The sequence below is a fragment of the Mastomys coucha genome, unplaced genomic scaffold (assembly GCF_008632895.1).
Source record: "Mastomys coucha isolate ucsf_1 unplaced genomic scaffold, UCSF_Mcou_1 pScaffold23, whole genome shotgun sequence".
NCBI lineage: Eukaryota > Metazoa > Chordata > Mammalia > Rodentia > Muridae > Mastomys > Mastomys coucha.
Window position 1 is genome coordinate 54,125,066 of NW_022196906.1, and position 15,724 is coordinate 54,140,789.

At 35.5% G+C, this 15,724-nt stretch overlaps 1 protein-coding gene across 7 annotated transcripts in view; it reads left to right on the plus strand.

Annotated features, from left to right (window-relative positions):
• The window catches only part of Myo9a (myosin IXA), a 184,060-nt gene that overhangs the window by 28,895 nt on the left and 139,441 nt on the right, over positions 1–15,724 (plus strand). For all 7 annotated transcript variants that reach the window (XM_031343709.1, XM_031343708.1, XM_031343711.1 and 4 more), the window contains 3 exons: positions 5,701–6,611; positions 9,973–10,067; positions 13,079–13,141. In XM_031343709.1, the coding sequence (XP_031199569.1) occupies positions 5,772–6,611; positions 9,973–10,067; positions 13,079–13,141 (998 nt within the window). In that variant the 5' untranslated portion in view covers positions 5,701–5,771. The remainder of the gene's footprint in view (positions 1–5,700; positions 6,612–9,972; positions 10,068–13,078; positions 13,142–15,724) is intronic.

The window sequence follows — 15,724 nt, forward strand, 5'->3', positions numbered from 1 at the left end:
AAATAGGGCTGGAGAGATGGCTCAGTGGTTAAGAGCACTGGCTGCTCTTCCAGAGGTCCTGAGTTCAATTCCCAGCAACCACATGGCGGCTCACAACCATCTGTAATGGGATCTGATGCCCTCTTCTGGTGTGTCTGAAAACAGCTTTTGTATACTCATATACATAAAATAAATAAATACATCTTTTTAAAAAAGTAAGTAAATCAGGGAAAGGGGAGATATAGATAGGGAAATGCACAGTAAAGGATTATTTTGATCAAAAATTATTTTATTCCTTTCTATAGGGCTATTTTAGAATAATAAGGGAAAGCTTTTTAGGAGTTACTATTTGAGCAGAATCTGCAGTGTGTGACAATTAAAGGACAGCATTAGGTGGTGGTCCTTGCCTTTCACCTTGTTTGACACTGAGTTTTTTGTTCACTGCTAAGTTTACTGCCTGGTGGTCCATGCATGAGCTTTTTGGGGATTTCCCTGTCTCACCTCTCATCCCACCATAGGAGTGCTGGAATTACAAATACATGTTGCTGTGTCTGGTTTTATGTGGGTTCTGGTGGTCCTAAGTCAGGTTCCTTATGTTTGCATGGTAAGAGCTTTACCTACTCATTTCCGCAGTTCTAATATTAGGGCTTGAACACCATTTTCCCATAGTCATGAATCTAAATTAAGTTCAAAATATTTAATAGCTCATTCCCCATAATATTTAGAGTTGTAGGCAAATCATTTATATTATCTTAAATAGTCTTGCCTTGATAGTATAAGGTTTTCTTTTCTTTTGTATACTTGTAAGGCTAGAATTAACAGGACTATGCTATTGTACCCCACCATATTTTTAAAGATGTATACATTTGCCTGGTTTATTTTTTCTGTTTGTACTGTATGAAAATGTATAAATCTACCTACTAACATCTGCCAATAAATTTCTGTGATAGGGGCTGGAGAAATGGGTCAGCAGTTAGTAGCATTTATTGTTATTTTGGAAGATCCAGGTTTGATTTATAGCGGCCACATGGCAGCTCCCAACTGTCTGTAATTCCAGTTCTAGGGATCTGATACTCTCTGACATGTAGAGGCTTCAGTCACACATGGTAGTGTATATACATTTATGCAGGCATACTCTCAAAAGATTCTTTTTAAAAATAGATCCTTCAGTGGGCAGTCAAGGCAAAGGCAGGTTTGAGGCCAGCTTGGTCTACAGAGTGAGTTTTAGGAAAGCCAGTACTACACAGAGAAACCTTGTCTAAAATACATAGACACAGACAGATAGACAGACAGACACATACACACAGATTCCTATGATAAAACAAAAAAGGTATATAAAGTATGAAAAAGATATAAAGAAAAAGATAAAAGAGGATAGAAAAGAGAATTTTTTTCTTTCTTGATAGCAAATTCAATATTTAGAGCATAAACTTTGCATTAAAGTCATTTTTAATCTTTAAAATGGAATTAAAATTTAAGGAAATTATATTCCCTATTCTGCATGTCACCCCCTCTCCCGGCTTCTCCTATAATTTTTCTCTTCTAAGTCTTGTTAGAGGAAACATCATAAGCCAGTTCTAAAACCATTACTGATTGACCACAGCAGCTGTCACCTCATTGTGTGTTAGTCGTGTGGCCCTGTTCCTCTTTTCCCTCCCCGCGCACGCGCGCGTGTGTTTGTGTGTGTGTGTGTGTGTGTGTGCTCGCGTGTATACATGTAGCATTGGATAGCTTTGATCTGTGATTCTTGTGTTTCTACTCCCAAGGTTTTTGTTTTGTTTTGTTTTTTTTTCAAGACAGGGCTTCTCTGGGTAGCCCTGGCTATCCTGGAATTTACTCTGTTGACCAGGCTGACCTCGAACTCAGAAATCTGCCTGCCTCTGCCTCCCAAGTGCTGGGATTAAAGGCATGCGCCATCACCGCCCAGCTTACTCCCAAGGTTTTAAAAGAGTATTCCTTCATCACGTGGATAATTAGTTAAATTTTCTTCCATTTGTATGTATACAAATCATTATTGAGTACTAATCTGAATTACTATAGTAAATCAATTAAGTTAATAGATTATTAATTATCTAACTACTAGAATAAAGTTTTATTTTTGCTTAAGCTTAGAATATATTTAGCATTGTAAAGCTTTATGAATTCTGTTGCTTTAAAGTGAAATGTATGCTCTCATAAAAAGCATATTCCCACAATGTTTTAGAGAACAATGTTTACTGTCTGTAAGCAAAATTCCTTTCAGTGATAGTAGCATTTTTCAAAAAATCAAGTTATGTTTCTCACTTATTGTGCATTCATTAGTTTCTGAAACAAAATACTTCTGGTGGATATGAAAATTACAGACTAGAAGCAAAAGATACAATGCAGTTAAAAAGTATAACAACAATAGTGGTCATGGAAGGGAGATAATGTCAATAAGATGTCATTTTCTTTCTTGTTCTTTTTTTAAAAATTTGTTTTTGAGACAGGGACTCAGTATTAGACCAGACTGGCTTTGAACTTGTAATGATTTTCCTTCTTCTGCTCAGGTGCTGGAGTTGTAGATGTGTGCTAACATGCCCAACTGTTTTGTCAGTTTTTTACAACACTGATTTATAAACCAATGCAGTATCAAAATAATCTCCATCTATGTATGCCTTTGCACATGCACACAAAATAAATACAGAAAATATAATTAAAATATAAGCCACTGGCTGTTATGAAATATGTTCTGCATATCCATCTGAAGATTGGTTGATATCCAAAATAAAATGTAAAAAGCTCATTCAGATTGATAAGGAAAAGAGAATTCATAGAAAGGAAAAAAAAATAAATGATCAACTGAAATGGCAAATGAAAGGATTAGAGTAACCTAGACTTACTAATAATCAGAGAGATGCAAAATAAAATGAACTAGTCCTTTTAAATGTGTTTTGATTGTGTGTATGCATGCACATGCAGTGTACATAGCACCTATCTGGAAGTCAGTGGACAACTTGAATGAGTTGGTTCTTTCATTCCATCATATAGTTTTCAAGGCAGCAAACTCAGGTCATCAGGCTGTGAGGAAGCACCTTTATCCAAATAGCTAGTTCACCAGACATCTTTTTATACATTAGACTGGTTCTAATTAGACTAAGTTCTGACAAAATTAATGTTTGATATGGAGGCAGAAAATTTGAACTCTTTCATTCTTGCTTTCAGAACTATTGTTCAAATAACATTTTATTTTATTTTATTTTATTTTTTTAAAGATTTATTTTATTTATTTTAAGTGTATGAGTACACTGTAGCTGTATAGATGGCCGTAAGCTATCGTGTGTGGCTGCTGGGAATTGAACTCAGGATCTCTGCCGGCCCCACTCGCTCTGGCCCTGCTCGATCTGGTGTAATTTGCCGTAGCTGCCCTCAGACGCACCAGAAGAGGGGTCAGATCTCATTACGGGTGGTTGTGAGCCACCATGTGGTTGCTGGGATTTGAACTCAGGACCTTTTGGAAGAGCAGTCAGTGCTCTTACCCGCTGAGCCATCTCGCCAGCCCCTCAAATAACATTTTAAAAAAATAATATCTGATTGTTAATAGGTATCTCCAAACTAGTAATTTCACTGTTGTATACAAAGCCCAAAGAAATTTTAGGAGAGTGTACCTAGGTAATAAACACGTATCAACATAATACCAACCTCAAGATGATGGTTATCTCTGTAGAATGTTCCAAACTTGTTGCATTTGAGCCATGAATATATGTATGGATATTTATGGCTTTTATGTATTCATCTGTTTAGAGGGCATCTAGGATAAAAGTAAAGATAATTCTGGCCAGAGGTCTTTGCAAAGTATGTGGTAGTACAAAATTAAGGAAACTGAATTTTTTTTTAAGTTTTAGAAAAGAGTATGTTAGGAACTAGAGAAATCGCTCAGTGGTCAAGGATACTTGCTGTTCTGCCAGAGGAGCCCAGTTAACTGGTAGTATAAACTGTTTATGACTCAGGGTCCAAGGGATTCAGTGCTGTCTTTTGGCCACTCACTACTCTAGGGCCCACACAAACATGGAATACACACACACACACACACAAACACACACACAAAAACACGTACACAGAAATAAAAATTGAAATTAAAAATTGTGCATTTACTAGGCATAGCAGCACATGTGCCCAGCATTTTGGAAGTAGAGGCAGGAGAATCAGGAGTTCATTATATTCTTAAGTAGTGATTTCAAGGCTAGTTCGGCTGTATGAGATCATGTTTCCAGCAAAATTTTTTAAAAAGCCCTTATTTTTATGTTAAAGGACGAAATAAGCAAAACAAGAAAGAATATTCTTGTGGTATGCACGCGTGCACATGTGTGTGTGTGTGTGTGTGTGTGTGTGTGTGTGTAGATGAGAACAGAGGTCCAGTTGTTGGGAGCCTTCCTCGTCTTTCTCTGCTTCATTTTTCCATAAACAGTCTGTCACTGAACCTGAGCTCACTGATCTGGTTAGAGAGGCTGGCCGGAGAGCTCCAGGTACCTACCTACCTCTTTTCTGCTCTCGGTCCTGGGGTTAAAGACACACAACAGCATGCCTGGCTTTTTATGTGGGCTCTAGGATCTGAACTTGTGAGAGGAGCACTATATAGATAGAACCATTCCCTTAACCCAAGTGTGTGTGTGTTCTAACTTGATGGATCTAAATTACAAACGAAGATTGAAAAGCTTTTGTTAGTCTTAGAAAGGATATAACTTTCCTTTTCCTTTTGTAGATAGTAGCAGAAAGGTAGAGAAGAGATAGAAATAAATTGATATAGATAAACCACTTAAAGGAAATAATTTTTTAGGTAACTTGTAAAAGTTGAAATTGTTTATCGGAAAGTAGTGAATGTAGAATTTTAGAAATTGTAAGGATATGAAAAATGGAGTCAAGTTGATTAAAGTAGATCCAGTAGCATTGAAAGACAAAGTAGGGGTTTGAATAAAATCTGTAATGGTACCTACTTGTACAATCTTGTCAACTTGGCTCAACAAGTTAAGGCTATGATCTTTGAGTTGATCCTGTTAAATCCCCTCCTTTCCTTGGCCACGAGGAAGGGAGCAGAGGCCCAAGAAATCCCTGAAAATGTCTAAATAGTAGGTTTTTGATTATTTTCTTGCTTATAACCGTAATTTCTAATTCCCCCTTCATCTTTGTTTTATTGAGTTTCTCAAAACATTTGTTTCATTGATGACATCTTTCTTATTTCTGTATTATTAAGAGATTTTGTATATAAGGTGACTAATCAGTTTTGTGTAATCATTCTGTTCCCTCAATTCAGGCTTTAGTGAGATTCTTCAAAGATATAGCAGAATAGTAATTTGTATTTTACTTATTAGGTTATTGTTGAATAACAAAATAGTGCCACATATTTTTATATATTGATATTTTTAGAAAGTACCCTAACTTGGACAATAAAACTTAATGTTATATGGTTTCATTGAGACTATTTTTAATATGTATTATTTTCCCTGCCCCTTGGAAAGAAGATCTCAGTAACTGGCTGACCACAAAGTTACCCGACACCCAAAGGATAGCTTAGAACTCTTTAATTTTACTACCTCTACTTGGTATTGCAAGCATGTACCACCATGCTTGGCTTAATACTTGTTCTTATACAGTGAGTTTATGTTCAGAAAACTGCAGTCAATATGGTTGTTAAGGCTTTCGTTTTTGAATAGAAAAAATAGTATTTAGTGTGACTGCTCAGTGTTTTTATCTTTTGTGTTCCAGTTCTTTTGCCAAGAAAATGGTTTGCCCAGTCCTGAACACATACTCTCCTTTCTGATGGGACAAGATCCAATATGAATGTAAGTGATGGAGGAAGACGACGCTTTGAGGATAATGAACACACATTGCGAATATATCCTGGGACAATTTCAGAAGGAACAATTTACTGTCCAATTCCTGCCAGAAAAAACTCCACAGCTGCTGAGGTGATTGACTCCCTTATAAACAGACTTCACCTAGACAAGACAAAATGCTATGTTTTAGCAGAGGTAAAGGAATTTGGTGGAGAAGAATGGATACTCAATCCAACCGACTGTCCAGTTCAACGAATGATGTTGTGGCCCCGAATGGCTTTGGAAAATCGCTTGAGTGGAGAGGACTACCGCTTTCTTCTGAGAGAAAAAAATCTTGATGGATCAATTCATTATGGTAGCCTCCAGTCATGGCTACGGGTAACCGAAGAACGTCGAAGGATGATGGAGCGGGGTTTTCTTCCACAGCCTCAACAGAAAGACTTTGATGATTTATGTAGCTTGCCTGATTTGAATGAGAAAACTCTCTTAGAAAACCTACGGAATCGCTTTAAGCATGAAAAAATTTATACTTATGTTGGCAGTATTCTAATAGCTATTAACCCATTCAAATTTCTTCCTATTTATAACCCCAAATATGTCAAAATGTATGATAACCACCAGTTGGGAAAACTTGAACCCCACATATATGCTGTGGCAGATGTAGCTTATCATGCTATGCTTCAGCGCAAAAAGAATCAGTGTATTGTGATTTCAGGAGAGAGTGGTTCTGGGAAGACTCAAAGCACAAACTTTCTTATTCACCACCTTACTGCCCTCAGTCAGAAAGGATTTGCCAGTGGAGTAGAACAAATTATTCTTGGCGCTGGACCAGTACTTGAGGTAAGGTATATAGAAATAATTTTCTCCCCCACCCCCCTGCCTTTTTTAAAAAATAGACAAAGTCTCTCTACATAGTTGTAGCTTTCATGTGTTCAGCAACTCACTATGTAGACCAGGCTGACCTGGAACTCAGAGAGATCCACATACCTTTGCCTCCTTAGTGCTAGGATTAAAGGCATATGCCACCACACTCAGCTAGAAATAATTTTTTTAAATCTTCAAGAAAAGATTGGCAAATGTGAGAAGATGACATCATTTTTAGTGGCCAAGGGAAGCTCAGAGTGGCAAAGAAACAAGGCTGGTATGGTACTAATTTATTTTTTGGAAGTGATTCTTATAGAAGTTAGGATTGTATGTCACTCACAGATAAGAGCACTACTTGATATGTACAAGCCATGGATTCTAACACTAGTACCATCAAAAGACAAAACCCAAAAGAGTTTCTTCTGAGTCACTGAAATAGTAGCCTATTTCTTTACAAAGAAGCAGGGCAAAATTCTTTTTGTATTTGCCTCCACAAAGAAGGTGAAGACTGGAATTTAATATAATGTAATACATCTGGAAATAAAGTTTCTCCAGGAGGTGTGATTATTAGTTTTGTTACTTCTCTTTGGTTGTTTTGTGACTTGTGAACTAATATTTTAAATACTGCATTCTTTTTTACATGGGATCATATAATTCTCCATTGTTTTTTTTTGTAGTTATGATTGAATGGGAACATTTAAAGATGCCCACACATATTAATGCTCTCAGGTTTTTCTCTGAGGTTTTGTATGCTCGTTTAAGTACTCTTTTTACTCTTATTAACCTGCTAAGTATCGACTTCATTTTCTCTTTTATTTCCTGCTGTCATACAGCCTCAAATTCAAATACAAGTCTGAGCTCTTTCCTGAACATACATATATATCCCTTGACATTTGCAAACATCTTGCATGCTTTCTACATGTATAGCAATCTTTAATACTTTTTAAAAGAAGTTTTGTATTATTTGTGTGAGTGTTTCATCTGCATGTATGTTTGCTTGTGTGCTGGCAGAGGCCAGAAGAGGATATTGGATCTCCTGGAACTGAAGTTTTCAATGGATATTGGCCCCATTAGAATTGAATCGCGGTTCTTTCAGAGAGCAGCCAGTGCCTTTAACTGCCAGGTCACCTATCTAGCCCTGTCTTTCATACCTTTTTTTTTTTTTTTTAAAGATTTATTTATTTAATGTACATGAGTACACTGTAGCTGTACTGATGGTTATAAGCCTTCATGTGGTGTCTGGTAATGGAGGTTGCTTGCTTCAGTCGGCCCCGCTTGCTCCGGCCTAAAGATTTATTTATTATATCTAAGTACACTGTACCTGTCTTCAGACTCACCAGAAGAGGGTGTCAGAAGCCACCATGTGGTTACTGAGATTTGAACTCAGGACCTTTGGAAGAACAGTCAGTGCTCTTAACTGCTGAGCCATCTCACTAGCTCTTTCATACCTTTTCAAGCCCATTTTATACATGTAATTATGAGATTTCCCCAACCCCCCACTTTATTGTTATCACCTTAGGTATTTTTAGTGCTTAAATAATTGCCTCTGATTTTTTTTGGAGAAACAAACGTGGTGTAATGGGTGTGGAGAGGATGTTTTCAGTGCGTGATCAGTAAGTCAGTTAGATGAGCACAACCCTTAGAGTGAGATTTTTTTCCTGGAAATGCTAGACAAGTTAAATTGTGGTGACCAGTGCTGTGGAAGAACCTCAGCCCTATTCTAGTGTTGTCAACATTGCTTGTCATTATTCCCTTGCCTGTTATACACCTTGAGTGATTATACAGAGAACAGATAGTTGTTTTATCATCTGTATAATAGCTTTGTTTTAAATAGATAATTATAGTACCTTATAGGAATTTCATTTATGTACTTCTAGAATGATCAGTTTTTACGTAATTATTTTCTTAGCTTTCAGCTTTTCAAATGCTTTAGTATAAACTTAAGAAATTTGCTGCCCTTGGAATATGAAGAAATCTTGACATTAATGAGATTATTTTATTTTAAAAGAATTTGTTAGTATTTAATGAGCCTCTTTGTGTGGCTTCGAGCCACCAGCATACTCCAACCCTCCCTCCTCTGGAAAAAAAAAAACACTCATATCCTTAATTTTCTCTTTAGCTTTTCTTCATAAGCATTTGGTTTTCACAATGACAGGCTGCTTATGCAGCATCATGTTAGTGATGGGGCAGCCCTAGGCCTGTTTTTGGCAGCATTTACCTGCATCTGCTCACTCACCAACGTCCAAAGTTTTCCAAAGTTGATATGAAGAAGCTCTGGTTCCTCTTTAACTGGTAATGCCATCTAGAGTCACCTGACCATATTTGTTGTATTTGGTCCTGTGGTGATTTAAGCCATCAGCATTTCCTGGGCCTCCTGGGTACTTCTGGTGCTTACAAGTGTGGCTGTTGCTATGGCTCCCATGACTCTGAAGTTGCTGGGACCAAAAAACATAGTTTTGTTTGTTTATTGTTGTTTTTCTAGACAGGGTTTCTCCATGTAGTCTTGACAGTCCTAGAGTGATCTGTAGACCAGGCTGGCCTCGAGATCTACCTGCCTCTGCCTCCCGAGTGCTGGGATTAAAGGCATGGGCCTGGCAAAGAGACATTTTCATTTTATTAATTTTGTGTATGTGTGTATGAATGTATGTGTTATATGCACATATATATGTGGGTGGAGGTACCTGTAGACATATAAGTAGGAAGAAGACAAGCACATTGTTCTGTACTGTTACTGTTTATCATCATTCCTTTGAGGCAGGGTCTCATACTAAATCTGGAACCAGTTGAATGTCCAGCAAGTGTCGACTTTCCTCCTCTCTGCCTATTGTGTTGGAGTTACAGGTGTTATGCATCCCCTTACTGGGCTTTTTTACAGGAATGTTATAATTTGAATTCATATCACAGTTGTGCAGCAGTGCTCTTAACAACTGAGCTATTTTTTCAGTCCTGTATATTAAGTTTTAAAAATTGAGATTCATTTTACTGAATTAGAATAGGGTGAAAATCTTATGGTTTTTTTTTTTCAGCTTTTCATTATTTTCTCTTATTCTACTTCAAATATGCCTTACTGGTTTTTCTTAGACTAAAAACTAAAGAATGGGCTTTTTTGTTTTGTTTTGTTTTGTTTTTGTTTTTTTGTTTTTTGTTTTTTTGAGACAGGGTTTCTCTTCGTAGCCCTGGCTTTCTGGAACTCACTCTGTAGACCAGGCTGGCCTCGAACTCAGAAATCCTCCTGCCTTTGCCTTCCAAGTGCTGGGGTTAAAGGCATGCACCACCACTGCCTGGCCTGAAGAATGTTTAAAAATTATTTTTAAGTAAAAACTATTTATTTTTACAGGCCTTTGGAAATGCAAAGACAGCTCATAATAACAATTCAAGTCGTTTTGGCAAGTTTATTCAAGTAAATTACCAAGAAACAGGCACTGTACTTGGGTAAGTACTACCACTTTAGCAGTGCACACACATACACATACTTGTGTATATATTATATATGCACATGTTTGGTACATATATACATACATACGTTAAAATATAATTTATTTTCAGTGTATGTATATACCACGTCAATTCAGTGTTCTTGGAAGATGGAAGAGAGGGTATCAGATCCCCTGGAACTGGAGTTATAGATGTGAGAGCCATGTGAGAACTAGGAATTGTATCCAGATCCTTTGAAAGAGCAGCCATTGGTCTTAATTGCTGAGTTATTTTTCTAGTTCTTGGAGCATATTTGTATTTTAGTTATTGTAGTTTCATAAGCTATGTATTACGACATTGATAACTGCATAAAAATTTTTCCCTCATTTTTGGTGGGTTCAAACTGAGAGAGTTGTAAGACTAATTATAATTCTTAACATGCTTATACTTGTTAACTGTTAACAGTTGCATGCATTTATGTTTATATTATAAATTTTCTAAAATATTTTTTCAAGTTAGGAACAGATATTTTAATTATTTTATTTCTGAAGATAATCACACTTTTCCACATATCCAAATTAGTATTCTCCCAATCAACATATTTGATTTGATACAGTAAAAATCCTAAATTTTCTGTGATGAGTCATCTATTCTAGCAATGTATTTTATAGGTTAAAAATTAATAGAGTATTCTTGAGACCAGTTTAAGATTCGCAGCTGAAGGAAATGGAAATTACAGAGTTCTCATGTATCATTTCTATCTCTTCCAGCATAGCTTTCCTTGTTATAAATTTTGTGTTGGTGTGCTGTTTGTTAAAGTTGATGAGGAGTGTTGTTACTGCATTTTTATTAATTGTGAATCCATAACTTGCATTAAAGTTTGCTCATTGTGTTTTACATTCTTTTGGCTTTGAGAACTGCAGAGATGCTCTTTACAGTTATCATTTTAGTACAGACAATATAGTTTTACTGTGCTAAAAATCTTTTGTATTCGGCTTCTTCAGCCATGTTACCTTCCAGGTCTTAGTAACTATTGATCTTTTCTTATTCTCCGTATTACTTTTACCAAATGTAGAGTTGGAATCATATTGTATTGTAGCCTTTTCAGTAGCTGAAATGCATATAATGTTAATGTTGCATATTAAATTTCATCAAAGTTGTATTTGAGATCCATATAAATAACCATATCTTCCTTCTGAAATACATTGGCATACTTTTTTCTCTCTCTAATATTGAACTCTTTTTCATTTCAGGAAAATTTGTCAGTATAAAAACACACATGCATATATACCATACATATAAACTGTTATTTTTTATTTTATTTGATGTTTATTATTATGATTTTTATACCCATATTAATAGGTAGATGATAGTTTTTTTTTATGGTATTTGAATTATATCTTAGTCTTTTTTACTTCTGCATTTAAAAAAGTATGGCCAAACCTACTGTGCATACAACATTTTGGCCCATCTGTGAAGAACCCCTAAAACCAGTGTTATCAACAACCACAAAAGTCCACGGGAGATGTTCCAAAGCAGTTTCATAGATCCTTTCTTTTCTTGATTCTTGAGACTTACCAGTTTACAAAGACTCAGTTGGTACTTTGGTACTTTTTTTTTTTTCTTAAAAGTGGGATATAGTCAAGGAGTTAGGCTTATAGTTTTGTTTCAGAAGAGTATGGCAGTAGGTAAAGTCATGTATATTGCTTTTAACCTCAAATGTAATAATAATCTTCATTGCTTAAGATTTGTGAATTAGGAAATAGATGTCTAGTTTCCTTTATTGAAGGAAATGCAGGCTCTTCTGTTGATTGCATAAAAATGTTTAAACATTTTTTGTCTGTGGTGAACAAAAACTGAGTAAACAACATATTTGGATTGAGCATTATTAACTCATTTTTTATTTATTAAGCATAGATTTATGGGGTGCATTTTTGAGTATCAGGCATTGTTCTTAATATTGAAGATTATAAAAACCTATGTAAACATGTTTTTTTGCCTTTGACTTTTTCATTGTCTTTTGGGGAAATAGATATGTATATAAATTAATTATGTTTCTAGAGGCCTTATGAGAAACATTGGTATTTATGTTGAGTATTAAAAATTTGCCAAGTGGAAGGACAGGGAAATAATTTTATGAAGTGAGGACTTGTCTTTAGTAAATGACTGTCATCATAACAAGAGCTTGTTGTATTTGAAGGGGCAAGAAAAAATGGGTATAGCATTGTCATAGAGGTCAAATGGTAAAATTGAATATAAAACTAATATAATTATCTTGACATTGTGAGGTAAATTTTAGATAATTTTATTTATAATAAAGAGATATTTATTATAGTCAAATATATACAAAATAGAGAAAAAAAAGAGCAAGAGCATCGTAGGTAGATTCAACAATGATTAAGTCTTACTGTATTTAATTCATCTGTCTCTCCTTTTTCTTCAACAATGATTAAGTCTTAATCATATTTAATTCATTTATCTTTCTTTTCCTATGCTGGTTTTAAATAGAATCTCAGACACATGTGATATGGTCAGCACTGTGATGAGCAGATAAATGTAGAAGCACAATGACTATCTCATTCTCTGAACTGATAACTTTTGTTCTAGGAGAACTCATGGATTAGGATGGAAGAAAAAGAGATGTTCTGGGAAGTAGTAAAATTGAAAGTCAGCCTATGTAGTAAAATCAGACATGGGCTCATATTCATATGGTGATTGTGTTGCTGATTACTAGTAGATAATTTTGTTTTGTTTTTATTTTTATTTTTGAAACAGGGTTTCATTGTATATTTACTCTTGATATGTTCACTTGCTTATCTCATTCACTAGCCATTTAGAATTTTGAGAATTTAACATGGATATGCTAATATCATCTATTAACAGTTATAATAGTGGATATACAGCTGTCATCTGGAGAATGATCCTTATAGTTTTGAACTGTCTAAATAAATAAAATCTACCTTATATTAAACTTTATTATTTGTATATACTTAATTTTTATTATATCAACCTATTTTATTTTTTTCCAGGGCCTATGTTGAAAAATATCTTCTGGAAAAATCTAGACTTGTTTATCAAGAGCATAATGAACGGTATATATTGTTTATTTGTATAATTAGGTCAAGTTTGCAACATCACACAGACTCCCTTTATTTATTTGTATACTGTGACCCTTATTTCACTGTATATTATGCACAGATTTTATATTTATATTAATTAACTACTATTCCTTTCTTGGGTGGAATGCTATATTAAAAAAATTCAGTTGCAAGATTTTTATTAGATGTGCAGAATTGGTATTCTTTCTCTGTTCTAGATAAATTTAGGACAGAAAAGTAGTTTTTCAGGTGATAACTCATTTATTCTTGAGCCATCTGTGTAGCAGAACCCAAGTAGATACTCAAATTGATCCAGCAGGGACAGGGGGGTATGTTCCTCACTACCTGCCCCAATGTTCTGGGTTCCTGAATGAAAGATACATACACAGCCGGGCGGTGGTGGCGCACCCCTTTAATCCCAGCACTTGGGAGTCAGAGGCAGGCAGATTTCTGAGTTCGAGGCTAGCCTGGTCTACAGAGTGAGTTCCAGGACAGCCAGGGCTACACAGAGAAACCCTGTCTCAAAAAACCAAGAAAAAGAAAAAGAAAAAAAGAAAAAAGAAACATACACACAGCCTTTATATTTTGATATTTCTTAAACAGCTCAACAATGGCTGGGCCACTTCCTAACCTCTAGCTCCCTCTAATATTACCAAGTCATTACTTACTAAAATTTATATTTCATTTTAGCTGCCCTGGACCCCATTGGGCAGCCCTCCTAAGGCCACTCTTTCCCAGCTCCTACATGGTAACTACGTTCTCTGTTGCATACATTCTCAGGCTTTGTTCTCATTTCCCCAGCATGGCAAATCTCCTTCCTCCTTCCTTCTCCTTCCTCTGCCCACTGCCTGGGAATCCTAAAAAGTCCTGCCTCTGTTTTCCCTGCCCAGCCATTGGCCGCTGGCTACTTTATTTACCAATCAAAACCAACTGGGGGCAGGCTTCTTTCAGTGTTTTATGTGTGGATGTGTAGATTCTTGTGCAATTTTGGGACTCAGATTGACATAATACAAGCAGTATTAAACCAAACCTACACCATTTCCCCTCCAGTTAAAAAGGCTCTTTTCTCTCAGATATAAGTTGAGCACAATTGTAACAATTATGTAAATTATAAGGTACAATATACACGTCCAGTGTATCAGTTTTGTCAGTTTAGATACAGTACTCTATCATCTATTCTAACTTAAAGAGTTTATGATTCTATTTGTATTACCATCCGAAAACCATCCTTTTAAATCTAGAAAGAACATCTTCCTTAATTCTAAACAACTTAAGTTTGATTATGAGACTGTAACTAGTCTTCAACCCCATCAGAGATCCAAGAATGAATTAAATATTACCTGACTATGTAGGAAGATCAAAGACATTGCTTTCAAAACTTAAAAGTCTAACAGGCTTTAAGTGAGGCAGGAATTATGAAGAACTAGCTTACCCCGTCTTGACAGAGCTAAATTGTCAACTATTCCATATCATGTGTCTTTTCTTGGACAGTCTTTTTTTTGTCTGCAGATGAATTAGGGCAATTCTTGCCCGGTGGCCATCTTGCCACAATATGTGCAACTCCATATGGAGGTAATGATGCTCAGTATCTTCTTTGAAGTGTGAAGTGGGTACTCTCAGGAGCAGACAGGTCTCCTACTCAAAAGATATATTAATGATGAGGTGATTTTAGATGTCATATTCTGAGGATCTCTGATGCTTTTGAAGGGAAAAATATAGATATAAATATAGATAATCTAAACTGTTAAACCTTGACTACTCTTAGCTATTTACTGTTTGAATAATATTGAAAACATTTTATTGTAATTAAATCAGAATCTAATATTACCATGAGTTTACTATCTGACCTTTACTTGCATTACTTAATCGTCCTTAATAGTTTGTAATAGCAGCTATTAGAAGAACTGGGTCTAAACCTTGTATTCTTGAGTGAGTTGCATAGGCACAAAGCCTATCTAAGAGTAACAAAATTAATTTAAAATTTGTATCACTATACAAAGATTTATACCAATGAAAACTTAAAACCTGTATCATTATGTACATTATGTACCAATATAAGAAAATATAACTTCAATTCTGCATTAGAGATTTCTACCAATGTAAGATTATGGCTATAAAACTTTTTGTATAAGAGTAAATTTAGTAATCCATCCCATATATCTATTTTCTTATAATATTACTCTATCCCCCTTTTTTCTTTTCAATCCCCTTTCCTTTACCTAAGAAAGAAAGGATGGAGAAGAAGGAAAGATAGAAATTCCCAAGCCTAAGCTCTTTATTTAGTTTTCTCCCTGTCCAAAATTATGACCATTTCCAAATTATCCCTTAAAATATCAGTCTGTCTATAATTTACACAATAACCATAACCAGACACACAAACCCAAGGAATTGGGATGATGACCCTCCCTAGCTTCTTCCTGCTGAATTGAGGCGATGAATATTATTTTTCTTTAAGGGGTGGAAAGGGGTAGAAAGATTGGAAAAATAGGTTAGACTTAAGAAAGCTAGCTTTAGTATTTGTCATCCAGTCTGTGTATACTTAAAAAGTTACAGGGCTTGACTGATCTTCTGACTGGA